This window comes from Eriocheir sinensis, unplaced genomic scaffold, assembly GCF_024679095.1.
Source record: "Eriocheir sinensis breed Jianghai 21 unplaced genomic scaffold, ASM2467909v1 Scaffold476, whole genome shotgun sequence".
Classification (NCBI taxonomy): Eukaryota; Metazoa; Arthropoda; class Malacostraca; order Decapoda; family Varunidae; genus Eriocheir; species Eriocheir sinensis.
The window spans coordinates 242806-262500 of record NW_026111805.1 but is presented as its reverse complement, the minus strand read 5'-3'; the positions used below and the strand labels follow the sequence as shown (position 1 = coordinate 262500).

At 45.5% G+C, this 19695-nt stretch overlaps 1 protein-coding gene across 1 annotated transcript in view; it reads right to left on the bottom strand.

Moving 5' to 3' along the window:
* The window catches only part of LOC126992489 (ankyrin-1-like), an 80908-nt gene extending 62469 nt beyond the window's left edge, over positions 1-18439 (bottom strand). The window contains exon 1 of the mRNA XM_050851247.1: positions 18060-18439. Within this exon, the coding sequence (XP_050707204.1) occupies positions 18060-18146 (87 nt within the window). The 5' untranslated portion in view covers positions 18147-18439. The remainder of the gene's footprint in view (positions 1-18059) is intronic.
* Positions 18440-19695: the final 1256 nt, after the last annotated feature.

The window sequence follows — 19695 nt, the reverse complement described above, 5'->3', positions numbered from 1 at the left end:
GGCGATCAAAAGTGGTATTGGACCTTTAACAAACAGCGACGGTGCACTAGTGACTGACAGCCATCACATTGCAAACCTCTTAAACAATTACTTTTCCTCGGTGTTTAATACTAACAGTCTTCCTCTCGCTACCACCAACACCAGTACTATTGTAAATCTCGAGCATGCATTGCCTAATTTTGAAATAACAACCGATGAAGTCCTTAAAGCTCTCCATTTACTTAAAACAAATAAAAGTCCTGGACCTGACAAAGTATATCCAACTCTGCTGAAAGAAACGAAGAGCGAAATACTCTCCTCCCTCACAACCGTATTCAATAATTATGTCCTTGCGACAAGGCATCGTCCCTTCAGATTGGAAAAAGGCTAACGTGAAACCGATTTTCAAGAAAGGAGACAAAAAAGTACCAGGTAATTACAGGCCCATTAGTCTAACTTCGGTTGTAGGTAAGCTACTTGAGGGCATAATTAGAGACAAAATTGTGAGTTATCTTGAAAGCCACTCATTGATTGGGGACTCACAACATGGCCTCCGAAACAAAAGATCCTGCCTATCAAACCTATTAACCTTTTATAACGACCTCTTCACTGTTTATGACGTAACCAAATCACTGGACGTAGTCTATCTTGATTTCTAGAAAGCGATTGATAAAGTCCCGCATCATAAATTACTTTACAAATTAAAGCAAATAGGTATTGACGGTCAAGTAAACCAATGGATCGCGAATTTGTTGAGCAACAGACAACAAAGAGTAGTGATTGACGGATTTAACTCAGAGTGGGCGCCTGTCACTAGTGGCGTCCCTCAGGGCTCGGTCCTTGGCCCAGTGCTCTTCATTATTTACATCAACGACGTGGATGTTGGACTCAATAACCGCATTAGTAAATTTGCAGACGACACAAAGATTGGTAACTCGGTTCTCACTGACGAAGACAGGCAAAGCCTCCAAGAGGATTTGCACAAAATTTCAGCTTGGTCGGATAGATGGGAGATGTCCTTTAACGTAGACAAGTGCCAGGTCCTTCAAGTTGGAACGAGGAATAAGAAGTTCGAATACGAAATGCGCGGCGTTAAACTCAAAAGCGTTCAATGCGTCAAAGACTTGGGGGTAAAAATCGCGTCAAACCTCAAATTCTCACAGCAATGCATCGATGCAGCAAATAAAGCGAACAGAATGTTGGGCTTCATTAAAAGAAACTTTGTATTTAAGAATAAAGATGTAATACTCCCGCTCTACAACAGTTTAGTCAGACCCCACTTGGAATATGCGGTACAGTTTTGGTCCCCCCACCATGCAAAGGATATTGCTAAATTAGAAGGTGTTCAGCGTCGGGCAACGAAAATGATCCCTTCCTTGCGCAACAAATCCTACGAAGAAAGGCTTTCTACCCTTAACATGTTCTCTCTTGAGAAACGTCGCCTCCGAGGAAAACTGATCGAATGTTTTAAAATACTTAATGGTTTCACGAATGTAGACAGATCAACATTGTTTATGATCGATGACAGTCTGCGCACGAGGAACAATGGCGTAAAACTCAGATGTAGACAAGTAAATTCAGACTGCACAAATTTTTTCTTCACAAACGTTGTAGTGCGATAATGGAATAAGCTTCCACCATCAGTGGTCCAGTGTAACACGATTGACTCCTTCAAAAATAAGCTCGACCGTCACTTCCTTCAACTTAATATCAACTAGAGTAGAAGTGCAACGTTTTGGAGCCTTCTGATTAATGTAAAATCACTTAGGTTTAAGGCCAGACCACCAAGTCTGGACCATGGGGTCTGTGTGGTCTGATTTTCTGTGTAAATCTCTCTCTCTCTCTCTCTCTCTCTCTCTCTCTCTCTCTCTCTCTCTCTCTCTCTCTCTCTCTCTCTCTCTCTCTCTCTCTCTCTCTCTCTCTCTCTCTCTCTCTCTCTCTCTCTCTCTCTCTCTCTCTCTCTCTCTCTCCTTCTTCTTCACCTCCTCCTCCTCCTCCTCCTCCTCTTGCAGATCACGGCTCTACAGCAGGCAACCTCGTAGCCTAGTTGGCCAATAAGCTTTCTGTTGCCTGTCATTCCATGTTGTCCCCCTCTACCCGCTCCCACCCCCGCTGCTTCTTCCTCTTCTTCATCTTCTTCTTCTTCTTCTTCTTCTTCTTCTTCTTCTTCTTCTTCTTCTTCCTCTTTCTCTTCCTCTTCTTCTTCTTTGCCTTCTTCTTCTTCTTCTCTTACTCCGACTGCCTCCACCCCTTCTTCATCTCCCTCCTCCCTCTCCTCCACCCTCCCAGGGGTCCGGACGAGAGCCATGGCCCGCAAGGTGAGGTCTTGTTCTTCTTGTTCTTCTTCTTCTTCTTGTGTTACCGCTTGCACTGCGTGCCCATCCATCTCCTTCTCGTCCCCCCCGTCCTCCTTCTCCTCCTCCTCCCCCCCTCCTCATCGTCCCCCTCCCCCTCCCCCTCCTCCTCCTCCTCCTCCTCCTCTTCCTCCTCTTCCCTCTCCTCCTCCTCCTCCTCCTCCTCTGCTGCTTCTTCTTCTTCTTCTTCTTCTTCTTCTTCTTCTTCTTCTTCTTCTTCTTCTTCTTCTTCTTCTTCTTCTTCTTCTTCTTCTTCTTCTGCTTCCACCTCCGCTGCCCGCTCATCCATCTCCTCGTCCCCCTCGTCCTCCTCCTGCACTCCCTCCTCTTCCTCCTCTGCTTCTTCTTCTACGCCTTCTTCGTCTTCTTTTTCCTCTCATTCTTCCTCCTCCTCCTCCTCCTCCTCCTCCTCCTCCTCCTCCAACTCCTCCTCCTCCCCTTCCCCCTCATCCTCCTCCTCTTCCTCCTCCTCCTCCTCCTCCTCATCATCATCATCATCATCATCATCTCCTTCCTCTTCTCCTGCTTCTTCTTCTTCTTCTTCCTTCTCTTCACCTCCTTCTTCTTCCTCCTCCTCCTCCTCCTCCTCCTCCTCCTCCTCCCCCCTAGCTTGCAGGCGTAGACGGAAGACCATCCTCCCAGCCGTCTCCTGTGAAGACGGATCACATTTAAACGGATCAAGGCTCAACACCAAGGTTAACATAAAACTGGTGGGTGACAGCATTGTTAGAGAACGACTGACTGAGTTCTGTGGACGAAGTATCAAGAACAGGAGACCCTACTGTATTCCTGGTGCAAAACAACAAGATATAGAAGAAGCGGTAGACCTCGTCTCAGACCGCACGGAACAGGACACACTCTTTGTTTTGCACGCTGGCACGAACAACGTTCAAACAATGCCCACGGAGGAAATTATAGCTGACTACCGACGAGTAATCCGCCGCTTCAAGGAAAAGTCACGCCACATTATTGTCTCCGGGATTCTTCCGAGAATCAACGCCTTCACAGGCTTCCACAGAAAGGCGTCGAACATCAACAACAGATTGAAGCACCTCTGCCAGGACGAGGAAGTTTCGTTCACAAGTCAGTGGGATAATTTCTATGATATCCCCGACCTTTTCCGTCCTGACGGTCTTCACCTCAATGCGATTGGCTCAGCACGGCTTGGTAGGTTGCTGAACGAGGAGGTACTTTTGTCCTCAAAAAACTCCGAGCGCGGGAAGGGCACCAAAGTATCGTAAACAACCAACCAGTAGGGACCGCTCATTACACACCAGGGCCCCCAACATAAACACAAGCAAACAACAGACTACTGTGCCTCGAAGCGTTGAAGTCAAGAAGGACATCTCTGTCCTATACACCAACGCGCGGAGCTTAATACCTAAACGGGATGAGTTACTTGCCTATGTTGACGTAGAAAGTCCGGACGTGATTGCCATCACCGAAACGTGGGCCACCTCTGACCACCTAATGACCGAATTCTCAATTCCGGGATATGAGAGCTTCTACAAAAACAGACTTCACAAGAAAGGAGGTGGTGTTATATGTTACGTCAAGAACAAATACCCTGCCGTGGAAGTAACCAAAGGAGACTCAGAGAAATATGACACTGTATATATTGAACTAGAGACTAGCAAGCACAACAAAATAACGATTGGAACCGTTTACAGACCTCCAAAGCAACAAGCAGCGGACGACGAAGCGCTGTACGAGGAAATTCACACCATAACACAAAACAAACAGTCGGTCATTATCGGGGACTTTAACTGTTCCAACATTGACTGGACCACGATGATTGGAGATCGGGAGGGTAACAGATTGCTCGAAATGTTAGAGGATACTTTTCTTACTCAGATTGTTACCCAACCGACAAGGGAAAATAACTTATTAGACCTAGTACTCGTGAGTGATTCAGATCTCACACGTGAATGTCAAGTCGGCGAAAAACTGGATGGTTGCGACCATCACCTAATTCGCCTAAAGATCAGAACAGACCATGAACTCACCGAAAACACGTCCAAGATTCCAGACTACAAAAAAGCCAATTTTAACTTCGCTCGTGAGCTGCTAACCCAGACAACTTGGGAACCCATGAACCTCAGTCCGGTGGACGGCGCGTGGAACGGCTTTAAGAACAAACTCCTGGAGGTAGAGAGAACAACTGTTCCCATGAAGACAAGGATAACAAATAATGCCACAAGCACACCATGGATGACTACCCAAGCTCGACGGGCGATTAATTTGAAGAAGAGAAAATACAACTTGCTAAAGGAAAACAGCACTGACGAGGCACGCGAACAGTACCATCAAAGCCTCAGAGCTTGCAGAACACTCATTCGCCAGCGTAAACGCTACTATGAGAAGCAAATTGCACGCGAAGCCAAGTCCAACCCGAAAAAGTTCTTCACGTATGTAAGAACCAAAAAGAAGACAAAAAGCAATATCGGTCCCCTAAAAGATGAAAGTGACGTACTAACACAGGACAGTAGACAAATGGTTAAAATCCTAAACAGGAACTTCACGTCTGTGTTCACGGTCGAGAATACCCAGTCCGTACCCGAGAGCCCTTCCCCACCGATGGGAATCACTACCCTAGAAATTGGCACAATCGACGAACGGGATGTGAAAAAGTACCTTGACAAACTCGAGACAAACAAGTCTACCGGACCCGACGACTTGTCACCCAGGCTGCTCAAGGAACTCAAGCAGCAAATCCTCAAGCCACTCACCGCCATCTACAATCTGTCACTAAAACAAAACAAAGTCCCGAAAGACTGGAAACAAGCGAACGTAACACCGATCTACAAAAAGGGAGACAAAAGTGTGGCCCTAAACTACAGACCAATCAGCTTGACCTCAGTGGCGGGAAAAATCCTTGAGAAGATCATCAGAGACAAACTCGTTAGGTTCCTTGAAGACAACAACATCATTTCCGATGCTCAACACGGTTTCAGGAACAAGCGCTCATGCTTAACCAATTAATTGGACTTCTTCCAAGGTATCTATGAAAACGGGGATAATCATATTCCCAGTGATGCTATATATCTAGACTTTCAGAATGCCTTTGACAAAGTGCCACATGAAAGACTTCTCAAGAAACTTAAGTCGGCGGGACTAGGCGACGATCTGACAGCGTGGATCAAAGACTGGCTCACTGAAAGAAAACAACGAGTTGTACTCAACGGACAGGCCTCCGAGTGGCTCCCGGTCACAAGTGGAGTGCCACAGGGGTCAGTGCTGGGACCCATACTTTTCATCATATATATCAACGACCTAGAACTAGGATTAAAATCCAATCTTTCAAAATTTGCCGACGACACAAAGGTGGGTGGGAAGGCCCTCACGACGGCAGGCTGCGAAATTATCCAGAGAGACCTGGACCAGTTCACTCGTTGGTCAGAAAAATGGCAGATGTCCTTCAACACTACCAAATGTAAAGTAATGTATATCGGTTCCAGAAACAGCAACCACATATACCACATGGGTGGCGAACCACTACATGTTGTGCAAGAGGAAAGAGACCTCGGGGTCACCATCAGCAGTGACACGAAACAAACAAAACACTGCAAGTCCGCCTGTAAGAAAGCCAATACAATGCTTGGGTTCATATCGAGGAACTTCGAATACAAGACGCCGGGAGTTATGTTATCCTTGTATAATTCGCTGGTAAGGCCCCACATGGAATACGCCGTGCAATTCTGGTCTCCTAATCACAGGAAAGACATTGAACTACTTGAGAGAGTACAGCGCCGCGCCACGAAGATGATACCATCACTGAGGACGAAACCCTATGAAGAACGACTCGAGCGACTCAACCTCTTCACGTTGGAAAAGAGACGACTGCGGGGAGACATGATACAACTCTTTAAGTACCTGAACAAGCTCAGCAACGTTGATCACTCCAAACTCTTCACGCTACAAACTAACCTGAAAGCAAGAAACAACGGAAAAACAATTCAAGCAAAGCGATGCAATACCGACATCGGCAGGAGTTATTTCTCGAATAGAGTTGTTCGCCACTGGAACAGCCTTCCTGCAGAAGTGGTTAGCGCAGAGACCATCAACTCCTTCAAGAAACGCATTGATCGCCACTTTGCTGCAACGGGTGTGAACTGAACGTTCCCAAGAGTAGGTACACAAGTGCTTTAATCCTTCCCTGCAAGCCACTCCTATGGCAAACGGATTGATTAAATCACTGAACGCAGGCAGCCTAGTCATGAGCCAACAGGCTTTCTGCTGCCTGCTAGTCCATGTTTCTTCCTCCCCTCCTTCCTTCTTCCTTCCTTTTTCGTCTCTCTCTCTCTCTCTCTCTCTCTCTCTCTCTCTCTCTCTCTCTCTCTCTCTCTCTCTCTCTCTCTCTCTCTCTCTCTCTCTCTCTCTCTCTCTCTCTCTCTCTCTCTCTCTCTCTCTCTCTCTCTCTCTCTCTCTCTCTCTTACTTATTGATTGTTATTCACACAGGTTTTTGTTATTCACACAGGTTATTGTTATTCACACAGGTACGAACGACGTCACCACGACCCGGTCTGAGGAACTCCTGGAGAAGTACCGTAGGCTCATCCAGCAGTATAAGACTAAATCCCCTAACATTTTGATTTCAGGAGTTCTACCACGGACTTGGGCGGAGAGCGACTTTTTCAGTAAGGCCTTCAGCCTAAACAACCGCTTACAGACTGTAGGGAGCTTGACGTGGAGTTCCTAAACGCATGGGACAATTTCTATGGACAAAATGAGCTCTTCCACAGGGACGGATTGCACCTTTCTCCCATCGGGGCAGCCAGACTCGGAAGGCTCCTCAACGAAGCAGTGCGTGTCATCCGAACAAAAATCGAGTCACGGCCACGTCCCTCCACCCCACCCGTGTAAATAGACGCCGTGCATCGCAACAAACCCGTAACCGTGATCCCGCAAGTACCACCACCTCTATTACTAAGCCTCTAGATAACTTAAAAATCCTTAGTTTCAATGCGCGTAGCCTAAGAAACAAAATTGATGAACACGGGTGTGTTTCAGATGAGTTCATTCCCGACTAGTTTCCTTTCGCTTCTTGAGAGGAACTGAGGTGGCTTTTTTAGACAGAGAGAGGGGAAGAATTAGAAGAGGTGGGTGAGGAAGGTAAAGAGAGAAGTAAAGAAAGGAGTAGGAGGGAGAAAAGAAGGAAGTCCACCTATCTAGGGCATTTATGACACTTTTAGGCTTACAATCAGTTCATGAAGCTGAAGTTTGGTTGATACATTGTTTGGCACGTAGTCGACGTTATGTTCACAACAAGTTCTTACATGTTTGATTTCGGAGGAGTCACGATTGTGTTTACATTTGTGTTTTTGGGTGTAACGTGTAGTTGTGGTGTTTGCGTATAGCTAGCTAGCCGAGTGTGGATGCAGTGATTCTGAATTTGCTTCTTTGGGGTGGATCAGATTCAGTGGAATAGCGGTGCAGGCAGGGAGTTTATTGCGGCAAGGCTGCTTGGGAAGGCTCTGTTGTACCTGAGTATGTTGTTCGCGTTGTCAGTGAGGGTGTTGAAGTGGTGTATGTTGATCAGGGCAAGTCTTTGCCATATTTTTGTGGCTGTGCTGTGTATACGCATGTTGAGCGGGAGAGTGTTTGTTTCTATGTGGATTTGCTCTGTGGTCGTGGCGTATGGGTGGTATTGGTTGGTGGCAAAACGTAAGGCTGTGTTCTGGACCCTCTGGAGTCTAGCGAGTTGAGTGTTACTGAATGTGTGTGTGGGTATGGGAGGGTAATCAAGGATGGCAGGATAAGTGTATTTACAAGGTGGGTTTTTATGTTTGTGCATGGGCATCAGCTTAAATCTGTATAGTTTTGACGTACTGGCATACTTGACTCTATTCTGGACATGTTTATAGTAACCATTTGTAGAGATGTGGAGACCCAGGATTTTGCCCGTTTGTTGCGTGTGGTGTGTGTCATTTGCAGTAATCAGTTGTTCATTGGTATAGGGAGCCGAGCTTCATGACAGTGAATTTGTTGGTGTCGGTTTGTATTCGCCATCTCGACTCATAGGAGTTAAGGGAGTCAATCTCCCGGGATGTTGAGAGATGAGCCACCTGAATTGACCTCCCTGGATAGCCGACGATTTGAGTGACATCGTCGGCGTATGAGATGATCTTGCCTCTGAGTAGGGGAGGGGTATCTCTGGTGTAGAGCGAATCGTGTCGGGGAGAGCACACTGCCCTGAGGGACACCGCAGCTCAGGTCAAAGCTGTCACCGAGGTAGTTTCCAACTCTTATTCTCGCCGACCTATCATCTAGAAAGTCGCATATGAGCTTTTCGAGAATGATAGGAGGTCCGAGGTGTAAGATTCTTAGGTGCCAGACTTTGTCGAAGGATTTGGTGATGTCTCTCAGGACGAGATGGCACTGTCCCCCGTCAGCTTTCTGTTGGGCGACAGTCTCGGTCACAGGAGCAAGGACGTGCGTGGCTCCCCTTCCTGGGCGGAACCCAGACTGTGTAAGTCTTTGTCGATGTTGGAGTCTTCAAGGAATGTCCTGAGTCGGTGGTCAAGAATTCACTCAAATATCTTCCCCGGCACTTCAAAGGGGGATATTGGCCTGTAGTTAGCGGGGTAGTGAGGTTTTTTACCAACTTTTGGTATCAGCCTCAACGTGGCCTTCTTGAGCTTGTCAAGGAAGTAGCCTGCTGAAAGGGCGGCATTGAGAGTCTTTGTTTAAGTATGCAATGGCTTCAAGGAGAGGTGTCTTAAGATGGTTTTATTTATGCCACTTTGTCCTGGGCATGTCTTTTTCATGCCTTTGATTATGGAAAGGATGTGTTCATATGTAGTTTCAAAAGTGAGGAAGTAGTTGTTAGAATTAGTCTGCTGGCGTCTGCATTGACGTGAGGGGAAAGTCTATGGAGTTTATTGGCGAGAAAGTCGCGTAATTCAGTCTCTGTTTCTTCGTCGTCCCAGTCTTCATCCGCGTCACTGAAAACGTCTTCGCAGTGATTTCTGTGTAGCGTCTCCTTCTCGTTGTTGTCGTACACTTTGTCGCGTGTTGGGGAGAAGAGGTTTTGGGGATCGTCGTGTCGGTTCCCATGAGTTCTTTTGTCTTACGCCAGAAGGTGGCTGGGTCATGGTATAGTGAGGCTGTCTCCGCAATGACCTCACCCCAGTGGGCGCGGCTGTCGCTCTGCAAGTGTTGTTGTAGCGTGAGTTGGAGCTGTTTGTGGCGTCTATAGAGAGGATAAGTCCAGCCGTTGGTGTTGGCCTCATGCTGTATGGCTTTGTGTTGTGCTATTAGGGTGCGTGTCGTGTGACTCAAGTGAGAGTGTGTTAGAGTTTTGTGGCGTGTTGTTGGAATTTTGTTTTTGACTGCGGTCACAACTGTGATGTACCATTCTTGAAGATACGTGTCGATGTAGTCAACCGAAGCTGCGGGTTGACGGGAGAGTCCCTGTGTTTTTCAGCGATATCTGTGAGAAATTGATCCCAGTTGGCCTGGTTGAAGTTGGGTCTGGGGCGTGTGGGGATTTGGATGGGAGTAGAAGAGATGGTAAGGAAGACAGGGATGTGGTCGCTCATGGTGATGGGGCCTTGAGCAATGCTGATATTGTGATAAGTGTTGTTGTTTGTGAGGATGATATCCGGTGTTGTGGCTGTGTTGTGAGCTATGTATGTGGGGAGGTGTCGGCCTATGTGTGAATGGTTCGTTGATTAATCAGGTGTTGTATTTGTCTTCCTTTGGTGTTGGTATGCGTGTAGCCTAGTATCGGGTGGTTGGCGTTGATATCGGCTATCATGTACACAGGGATCTGTCTCCTGAAGATACGAAGATGATGACCTTGCCCGTGCGAGTGGTGATCTCCACCGCGAGGGCGTCAGAAATGAAGTCATCAAGTAATTTAAAATGTTGATTGTGCTTGATGGCGATCGCAGTGCCGTCTGTGTGAGACCCTCGAGGAGGGCGGGGCGACTCGGCTGTTAGGAACAGGAGCCAATGGGAGTGGCTCAACCCTCGAGGAGGGCGGGGCGACACGGCTATGAGGAACAGGAGCCAATGGGAGTGGCTCTACCCTCGAGGAGGGCGGAGCGACTCTTCTGTGAGGAACAGGAGCCAATGGGAGTGGCTCTACCCTCGAGGAGGGCGGGGCGACTCGGCTGTGAGGAACAGGAGCCAATGGGAGTGGCTCTACCCTCGAGGAGGGCGGGGCGACTCGGCTGTGAGGAACAGGAGCCAATGGGAGTGGCTCTACCCTCGAGGAGGGCGGAGCGACGCGCCTGTGAGGACCAGGAGCCAATGGGGTGGCTCAGCCCTCGAGGAGGGCGGAGCGACTCTTCTGTGAGGAACAGGAGCCAATGGGAGTGGCTCTACCCTCGAGGTGGGCGGGCGACTCGGCCGGCTCCCGCTCCAGGAGACGGCGCGCCTCCTGGAGCGGGAGCCAATTGCTTCCCTGTTTTATTACACTGCAATTATATATTTCATCTAGGGCAGAGGTCGGCAGCCGGATTTCGAGAAGAGACAATTTCTTCAAACTTGACAAAAAAGCAGTGCTGCTGGAGCCGCAGTGTATATTATGAATCGTAATTATGAAACCTTCAAATTTTCCTCCTCCATATGAGTTAGTAATAGTACACCCATAGACAAGGTCATCAATTACACGATATTATTCTAGTGCTTGCCCATTCTCCCCCCTCTCACCCAAAGCAGGTGCAGGGGTTTTGGTGGGAACACGAAATGCGTCGCAGTCGTGTAGCTTTTGAGCTTGGGGGGATTAAGAATGTCTTCGATGAAGGGAAAACCCTCACATTCGGGGATTTTTTTATCACGAACGGAAACCACGCGATTTCCCCCATGCTCGCTTCGTTCGCCACCCTCCCCACCCAACCCATGAACCTATGCTGCCCTTAGCCCCCAAAAAACAATATACCAAAATTACGGTCATGGGCAAGGTTCTTCATTCCAAGTCACTGCCGCGGGAGTCGTTTTCTTTGCACCGTGTTTTGCTGCTGACTGCTGTTGTTGGTGGTCATGCAAACTCTCGTACCGCACCTCCAAAACTAGACGAAAATGTAACAATGAAAACCAATAAATTAACACTTTGATATATCAGGTTACATAAATTACAAAAAAAGAGCGAGTACACACAGCTTTAATAATGTGCCTGATCTATTTACGCTAAACCAATAAAAAATGCACCGTCAAAATTGATCGATGGCGACTCTGGCAATGATAATAGGCTCGTCCGATCAGAAGGCGCTATTTTGAAAGTCACTGTCTTGGACCAATCAGAGCACTGCCTTAGCATGGAGGGGGTCAGTTCAGGTTGGATACCGAGTGTGCAGGTGTTGTTTTGAGTGGCGGGGCCTTGACTGGAAATATAAGCAAACCTGAAAAAGAGGAGGGAGTCAGTTGATTACTTGGACTGTCACAAACTATCACGGCAGGAACGAAGCCTCAGTAGAGAGGAACAGATTCGTCCCCTATAAAGAGCAGGCTTGAGGTAAGAGAATGGGAGGGAGGGAGGTTGTTAGGTAATGTTTTTTTTTTCTTTTTTTGTAACAGCAACAGATGGATAAGTTGGCCTATGTACTGCGCGTTGTCTGTGTATGTTATCGTAATTCTCTCTCTCTCTCTCTCTCTCTCTCTCTCTCTCTCTCTCTCTCTCTCTCTCTCTCTCTCTCTCTCTCTCTCTCTCTCTCTCTCTCTCTCTCTCTCTCTCTCTCTCTCTCTCTCTCTCTCTCTCTCTCTCTCTCTCTCTCTCTCTCTCTCTCTCTCTCTCTCTCTCTCTCTCTCTCTCTCTCTCGTGAATGGAGGAGCCAAACCAGCCAGACAAGCGATTTATCCTGTTCATTGCTTCAACAGGTTTGCCATTCTGGAGGAGGAGGACGAGCAGGAGAGCACCTTCCTGGTGGGTGACTCCATGATTCGCCAGCAGGTCGTTGAGTTCTGCGGCAGAGTTCCTCGTCGAAGAAAGAACTATTGCTATCCTGGTGCTGGGATCGACGACATAACTGCTGCTCTTGAGGAGATCTCCCCCCAGGCTACTAATGATTCACTGTTTGTTATTCACACAGGTACGAACGACGTCACCACGACCCGGTCTGAGGAACTCCTGGAGAAGTACCGTAGGCTCATCCAGCAGTATAAAACTAATTCCCCTAACATTTTGATTTCAGGAGTTCTACCACGGACTTGGGCGGAGAGCGACTTTTTCAGTAAGGCCTTCAGCCTAAAAACCGCTTACAGACTCTTTGTAGGGAGCTTGACGTGGAGTTCCTAAACGCATGGGACAATTTCTATGGACAAAATTAGCTCTTCCACAGGGACGGATTGCACCTTTCTCCCATCGGGGCAGCCAGACTCGGAAGGCTCCTCAACGAAGCAGTGCGTGTCATCCGAACAAAAACGAGTCACGGCCACGTCCTCCACCCACCCGTGTACATAGACGCCGTGCATCGCAACAAACCCGTAACCGTGATCCCGCAAGTACCACCACCTCTATTACTAAGCCTCTAGATAACTTAAAAATCCTTAGTTTCAATGCGCGTAGCCTAAGAAACAAATTTGATGAACTGAGATGTCTTGCTCTAACAGAAAATTTTGACATAATTGCTATAACCGAAACATTTATCGACACCACAAATATTGATTTAAGTTCCGAATACAACATAGATGGCTACAGACTCTTCAACAAAGATCGTGTAAACTGTAGAGGCGGTGGCGTCGCCCTTTATGTCAAAAGCAATTTGCAACCCACTGACAAAACACCGGGAAACAGTAACGTTGAACATTTGTGCGTGCGAGTAAACATTGCAAAAGTCAACTTAAATATATCTGTCACCTACAGACCTCCCGGGCAATCACTCGATGACGACCATGAAATGTACAGCGTCTTAAGACAGTCACTTAATAACAGCGACTCACTGATATTAGGAGACTTTAACCTCCCCCATATCGACTGGGCGACACTGTCAGGTACAGAAGGCGAGTCACATAGAATGATCGAATTTCTAGAAGAAAATTATCTAAGCCAAATGGTTTCTGAGCCAACTCGACAAAATAATATACTCGACCTTGTTATAACGACCCAAGATAACCTTGTCAGTAGTGTCACGGTAGGAGAACACCTCGGTTCTTGCGATCATAAATTAGTGCGCGTCGACATTAAAGCTCAATCATCAGTGACTGAAAATAAAGTAAAGGTGCCCAATTTCAAAAGAGCTAACTTCGTAGAAATCGAAAAAAACAGAAATACAACTATCAGATGACGGCAACGTAGGGAAGCCTGGCTAAGCCTTAAAATCAATTACTCACTCAGCAGAACACATTCGTCCCCTTGTGCGAGAAGCGAATTAACACTAATAAAAGCCCACCGTGGTTTAATAGCGAAATTAAACAATCAGTCAATGAGAGAAAATTGTTTTACAGGTTAAGGGAAGAACAAAGCACGCCCGAAAACATTAGACTTTATAATGATGCCAGGCGACGAGTAAAAAGACTAGTAGGTCAGGCAAAGCGTAGATACGAAGAAAATATTGCAGCCAACTGTAAAAATAATCCGAAATCTTTCTTCAGTTACATAAACAACAGAAAGGCGATCAAAAGTGGTATTGGACCTTTAACAAACAGCGACGGTGCACTAGTGACTGACAGCCAACACATTGCAAACCTCTTAAACAATTACTTTTCCTCGGTGTTTAATACTAACAGTCTTCCTCTCGCTACCACCAACACCAGTACTATTGTAAATCTCGAGCATGCATTGCCTAATTTTGAAATAACAACCGATGAAGTCCTTAAAGCTCTCCATTCACTTAAAACAAATAAAAGTCCTGGACCTGACAAAGTATATCTAACTCTGCTGAAAGAAACAAAGAGCGAAATACTCTCTTCCCTCACAACCGTATTCAATATGTCCTTGCGACAAGGCATCGTCCCTTCAGATTGGAAAAAGGCTAACGTGACACCGATTTTCAAGAAAGGAGACAAAAAGTACCAGGTAATTACAGGCCCATTAGTCTAACTTCGGTTGTAGGTAAGCTACTTGAGGGCATAATTAGAGACAAAATTGTGAATTACCTTGAAAGCCACTCATTGATTGGGGACTCACAACATGGCTTCAGAAACAAAAGATCCTGCCTCTCAAACCTATTAACCTTTTATAACGACCTCTTCACTGTTTATGACGTAACCAAATCACTGGATGTAGTATATCTTGATTTCCAGAAAGCGTTTGATAAAGTCCCGCATCATAAATTACTTTACAAATTAAAGCAAATAGGTATTGACGGTCAAGTAAACCAATGGATCGCGAATTGGTTGAGCAACAGACAACAAAGAGTAGTGATTGACGGATTTAACTCAGAGTGGGCGCCTGTCACTAGTGGCGTCCCTCAGGGCTCGGTCCTTGGCCCAGTGCTCTTCATTATTTACATCAACGACGTGGATGTTGGACTCAATAACCGCATTAGTAAATTTGCAGACGACACAAAGATTGGCAACTCGGTTCTCACTGACGAAGACAGGCAAAGCCTCCAAGAGGATTTGCACAAAATTTCAGCTTGGTCGGATAGATGGGAGATGCCCTTTAACGTAGACAAGTGCCAGGTCCTTCAAGTTGGAACGAGGAATAAGAAATTCGAATACGAAATGCGCGGCGTTAAACTCAAAAGCGTTCAATGCGTCAAAGACTTGGGGGTCAAAATCGCGTCAAACCTCAAATTCTCACAGCAATGCATCGATGCAGCAAATAACGCGAACTGAATGTTGGGCTTCATTAAAAGAAACTTTTTATTCAAGAATAAAGATGTAATACTCCCGCTCTACAACAGTTTAGTCAGACCCCACTTGGAATATGCGGTACAGTTTTGGTCTCCCCACCATGCAAAGGATATTGCTAAATTAGAAGGTATTCAGCTTCGGGCAACGAAAATGATCCCTTCCTTGCGCAACAAATCCTACGAAGAAAGGCTTTCTACCCTTAACATGTTCTCTCTTGAGAAACGTCGCCTCCGAGGAAAACTGATCGAATGTTTTAAAATACTTAATGGTTTCACGAATGTAGACAGATCAACATTGTTTATGATCGATGACACTTTGCGCACGAGGAACAATGGCGTAAAACTCAGATGTAGACAATTAAATTCAGACTGCACCAAATTTTTCTTCACCAACGTTGTAGTGCGAGAATGGAATAAGCTTCCACCGTCAGTGGTCCAGTGTAACACGATTGACTCCTTCAAAAATAAGCTCGACCGTCACTTCCTTCAACTTAATATCAACTAGAGTAGAAATGCACGTTTTGGAGTCTTCTGATTAATGTAAAATCACTTAGGTTTAAGGACAGACCACCAAGTCTGGACGATGGGGTCTGTCTGGTCTGATTTTCTATGTAAATCTATGTAAATCTCTCTCTCTCTCTCTCTCTCTCTCTCTCTCTCTCTCTCTCTCTCTCTCTCTCTCTCTCTCTCTCTCTCTCTCTCTCTCTCTCTCTCTCTCTCTCTCTCTCTCTCTCTCTCTCTCTCTCTCTCTCTCTCTCTCTCTCTCTCTCACACACACACACACACACACAGCCAACACTGCGCAATCGGTCTCTTGTGCTTGAAAATACTCACACACACACACACACACACACACACACACACACACACACACACACACAGCTTGGTAGGCTGCCATGGCCATGACTGTACCTCTGTAGGGTTACCCGTGGGAAGTTGATTCTTAAGATTTTTTTTTTGGACGTGATGCGTATCCTTGGATTTGCAACAAGTCTGTGGTCGGCCGTAAAGAACTCAGCACTCCGGAAAACCCTACAGTTCTGGAGGATGCTCCAACGAGTACTAACAAGGACGTGATCGACCTGCCTTGCCACGCCGCCAGCACTGCTGTACCAAGACCAGCGGCGAGGCTCGCGTCTCTATAGGCAGGAACCCGGCACGTCCAATGGAGGGAAGGATTAGTCAGGGAGAGGGAGGGAAGGATGCAGCTCGGGGCGGCTGAGTGCGCTGCGTTACGTCATTGGACGAACATCAACTGTTGAGATAAAAAAACAGACTATACTCGAACTAACAAAGGCCTTTTGAACACCCGTTATTTATCTCGTATCGGGAACAGAAAAAAGACATCTGGCTATGGAGGTGCAATGGTTTCTTGCTTACAAATCACATCAGTAATGTAGTAAATGGCATGAAATATTCTTCCGGTGCAAGGCTATTTCGAGTATTGCCTGTGTGAATTACACGCAATGACTTATAAAATACTTGTTATTCACTCTTAGAGAGCCAGGTGCCTTTGTATGTACCTAAAATGAGATGGATTGCAGGCATACAGGAGGCCAGTGTTCGGTCGACTGTGGTCTGACTGTGGTGTTCGATACAGGCGTGTGTGCGTGTATGACCCATACGGCATGTTATGGCATGTTTGGGTCTGATGGTTTTGTGTACATAAACAGTCAAATATATTATTGTAAAAATAACTTGAATATTTATCACAACAGTTGATTTTCAAGCAATCGCACTCGGCAGTGGACGGGTGGAAGGAACCGACTGTAGTGATGTTAGCAGTGATAACAATGTTAGTGGCAATAGTAACAGTCGTGACGATGTCAGGAAATACATATGAACAATAGTAATGTTAGTGGCAATAGTAACAGTCGTGATGATGTCAGGAAATACATATGAACAATAGTAATGTTAGTGGCAATAGTAACAGTGGTGATGATGTCAGGAAATACATATGAATAATAGTAATGTTAGTGGCAATAGTAACAGTCGTGATGATGTCAGGAAATACATATGAACAATAGTAATGTTAGTGGCAATAGTAACAGTCGTGATGATGTCAGGAAATACATATGAACAATAGTAATGTTAGTGGCAATAGTAACAGTCGTGATGATGTCAGGAAATACATATGAACAATAGTAATGTTAGTGGCAATAGTAACAGTCGTGATGATGTCAGGAAATACACACAAATACTCAACATTACACATTAAGGTAATCATAATAAAAATAATAAAATTATATTAATAATAATAATAATAATAATAATAATAATAATAATAATAATAATAATAATAATAATAATAATAATAATAATAATAATAATAATAATAATAATAATAATAATAATAATAATAATAATAATAATAATAATAATAATAATAATAATAATAATAATAATAATAATAATAATAATAATAATAATAATAATAATAATAATAATAATAATAATAATAATAATAATAATAATACAACGATAACATTAAAAAAAATAATAATGACAATGATTTTAATTACAATAATAATAATAACTGATAAAAACAGTATCATTAGTGATGATATAGCGTCTTCCATTTAGCGTAACCCCTGATAGATATAGTCCCGACAACCTAAGGTTTGGACGCCATTATTGGCCCTGTTTTCGCCGCGGTTTTTCAAACGCTGGCACGCTCTCGCGGCGAGAACAGGGCCAATAATAATCAAACAATCGAATCTATCAAGGACTCTGAATCACGACCAGAAACGGGTTACGCTTAATGGAAGACGCTAATAATAATGATAATAAATGTAATAATCTAATACAAATGATAGGAATGATAATGATTATGATGATAACAATATTAATAATAACAATAATAATACTTATACTAATAATACTAATACTAATAATAATAATAATAATAATAATAATAATAATAATAATAATAAAAGAAACATCAACAACAACAACAACAACAACAGCCCCAGCGCCAGTACTCACCATGAGACGCAGGCAGCGGGCGGCGTCCATGTGCACCGCGCCGCTCTTCTTGGCCAGCCAGGCCTCCACGGCATGGTGGCCCTGCATCGTGGCCACGTCCAGCGGGGTGTTTCCGTCCTCGTCCTCCGTGTCGAGGACAGTCACGTCCTCATTCGTCAGCAGCTTCACCGTCTCCAGATACCCTGCCCGCGCAGCCACGTGCAGGGGTGTGCTGCCATCTATGGCCGTGGCCTTAACGTCACTGACGGCAAGGAGTACACGCACACAATCATCCTGGCCCCGCCATGCAGCCCAGTAGAGGGCCGTGGCTCCTGTGTGGGGAGGGGGAGAGACAGACACGCCTTAGTGCCTGGCAGCGACCATTACGTTACCAGACAGTGTCCTGGTGCCGCCGCATCACACACTGCGCGGCAGCCACACCGGAAGCTGTTGAGAATACTTCTGATCCTGGTGACGGAAGGCAGAGAGGCCTGTCGTTGGCGGCGATCTCAGGTGTGGCGGTGGGAACGTTCATGAAGGTGAATGAAATGATGCCACAGCCATGCTGCTGCTGCTGCTGCTGATGATGATGATGGTGATGATGATGATGACGATGACGATGCTGCTGCTGCTGCTGCTGCTGCTGCTGTGGCTGGTACTGCTGCCATAGTCCGTTCCATTCCGCCTGTCCACTCGTGAACGTACATGTGGCACCTGCGCATTGTTAGCTCGTGATTGCGTGAAGATTAACTTTATATTTTCAGTGATATATTTGAATGTTTGTGTTACAAAAAAACTCTCATATATTTTTATATGAACCGCAAACGTGCCGATTTGCATCGATAATCTGCCGTACAAGCACACGAAAGAACAATTTGTATATCAAACAGTATAGTCTGATCATACTTCAACGATTCATAGCCTTACAGATGAACATATTTCATCTCGTTCAGGCACATAAAGTGACATCCGACTCAGTAAGTGTCTATACTTAAAGAATTTTGACGTGTTGCATGTAAATAACATACGATGCAGATGGAGTTCAATGTAGGGAAATGCAGTATTCTGAGTGTAGGTAGGAACAACCCCTCACATAACTATTGCTTAAATGACACTCTCATAAGTAGGTCTGGGTGCGAGAGGGATTTAGGGGTCTTAGTGAGCTCTGATCTCCGTCCAAGGGCACAATGCATTCAAGCTAGAAATCGAGCTAATAGGGTACTGGGATTTATTTCAAGGAGCGTAAGCAACAGAAGCCCCGAAGTCTTCCTCAAACTATATTTAGCATTAGTTAGACCTCATCTTGACTATGCGGTTCAGTTCTGGTCACCCTACTATAGAATGGATATCAAAATGTTAGAATCGGTGCAGAGGAGGATGACTAAGATGATTCAGGGGTTGAGAAACTTGCCATACGAGGAAAGACTCAAACAGTTAAACTTGCATTCTCTAGAAAGGCGAAGGGTGCGTGGAGACATGATCGAGGTTTATAAATGGATGAAGGGCTTTAATAAGGGAGACATTCATAAGGTTTTGTTGGTAAGAGAACCGGGCAGGACACGAAGTAACGGGTTTAAACTGGATAAATTCAGATTCAACAGGGACATAGGCAAAAATTGGTTTACTAACAGGGTGGTGGATGAGTGGAATAGGCTTA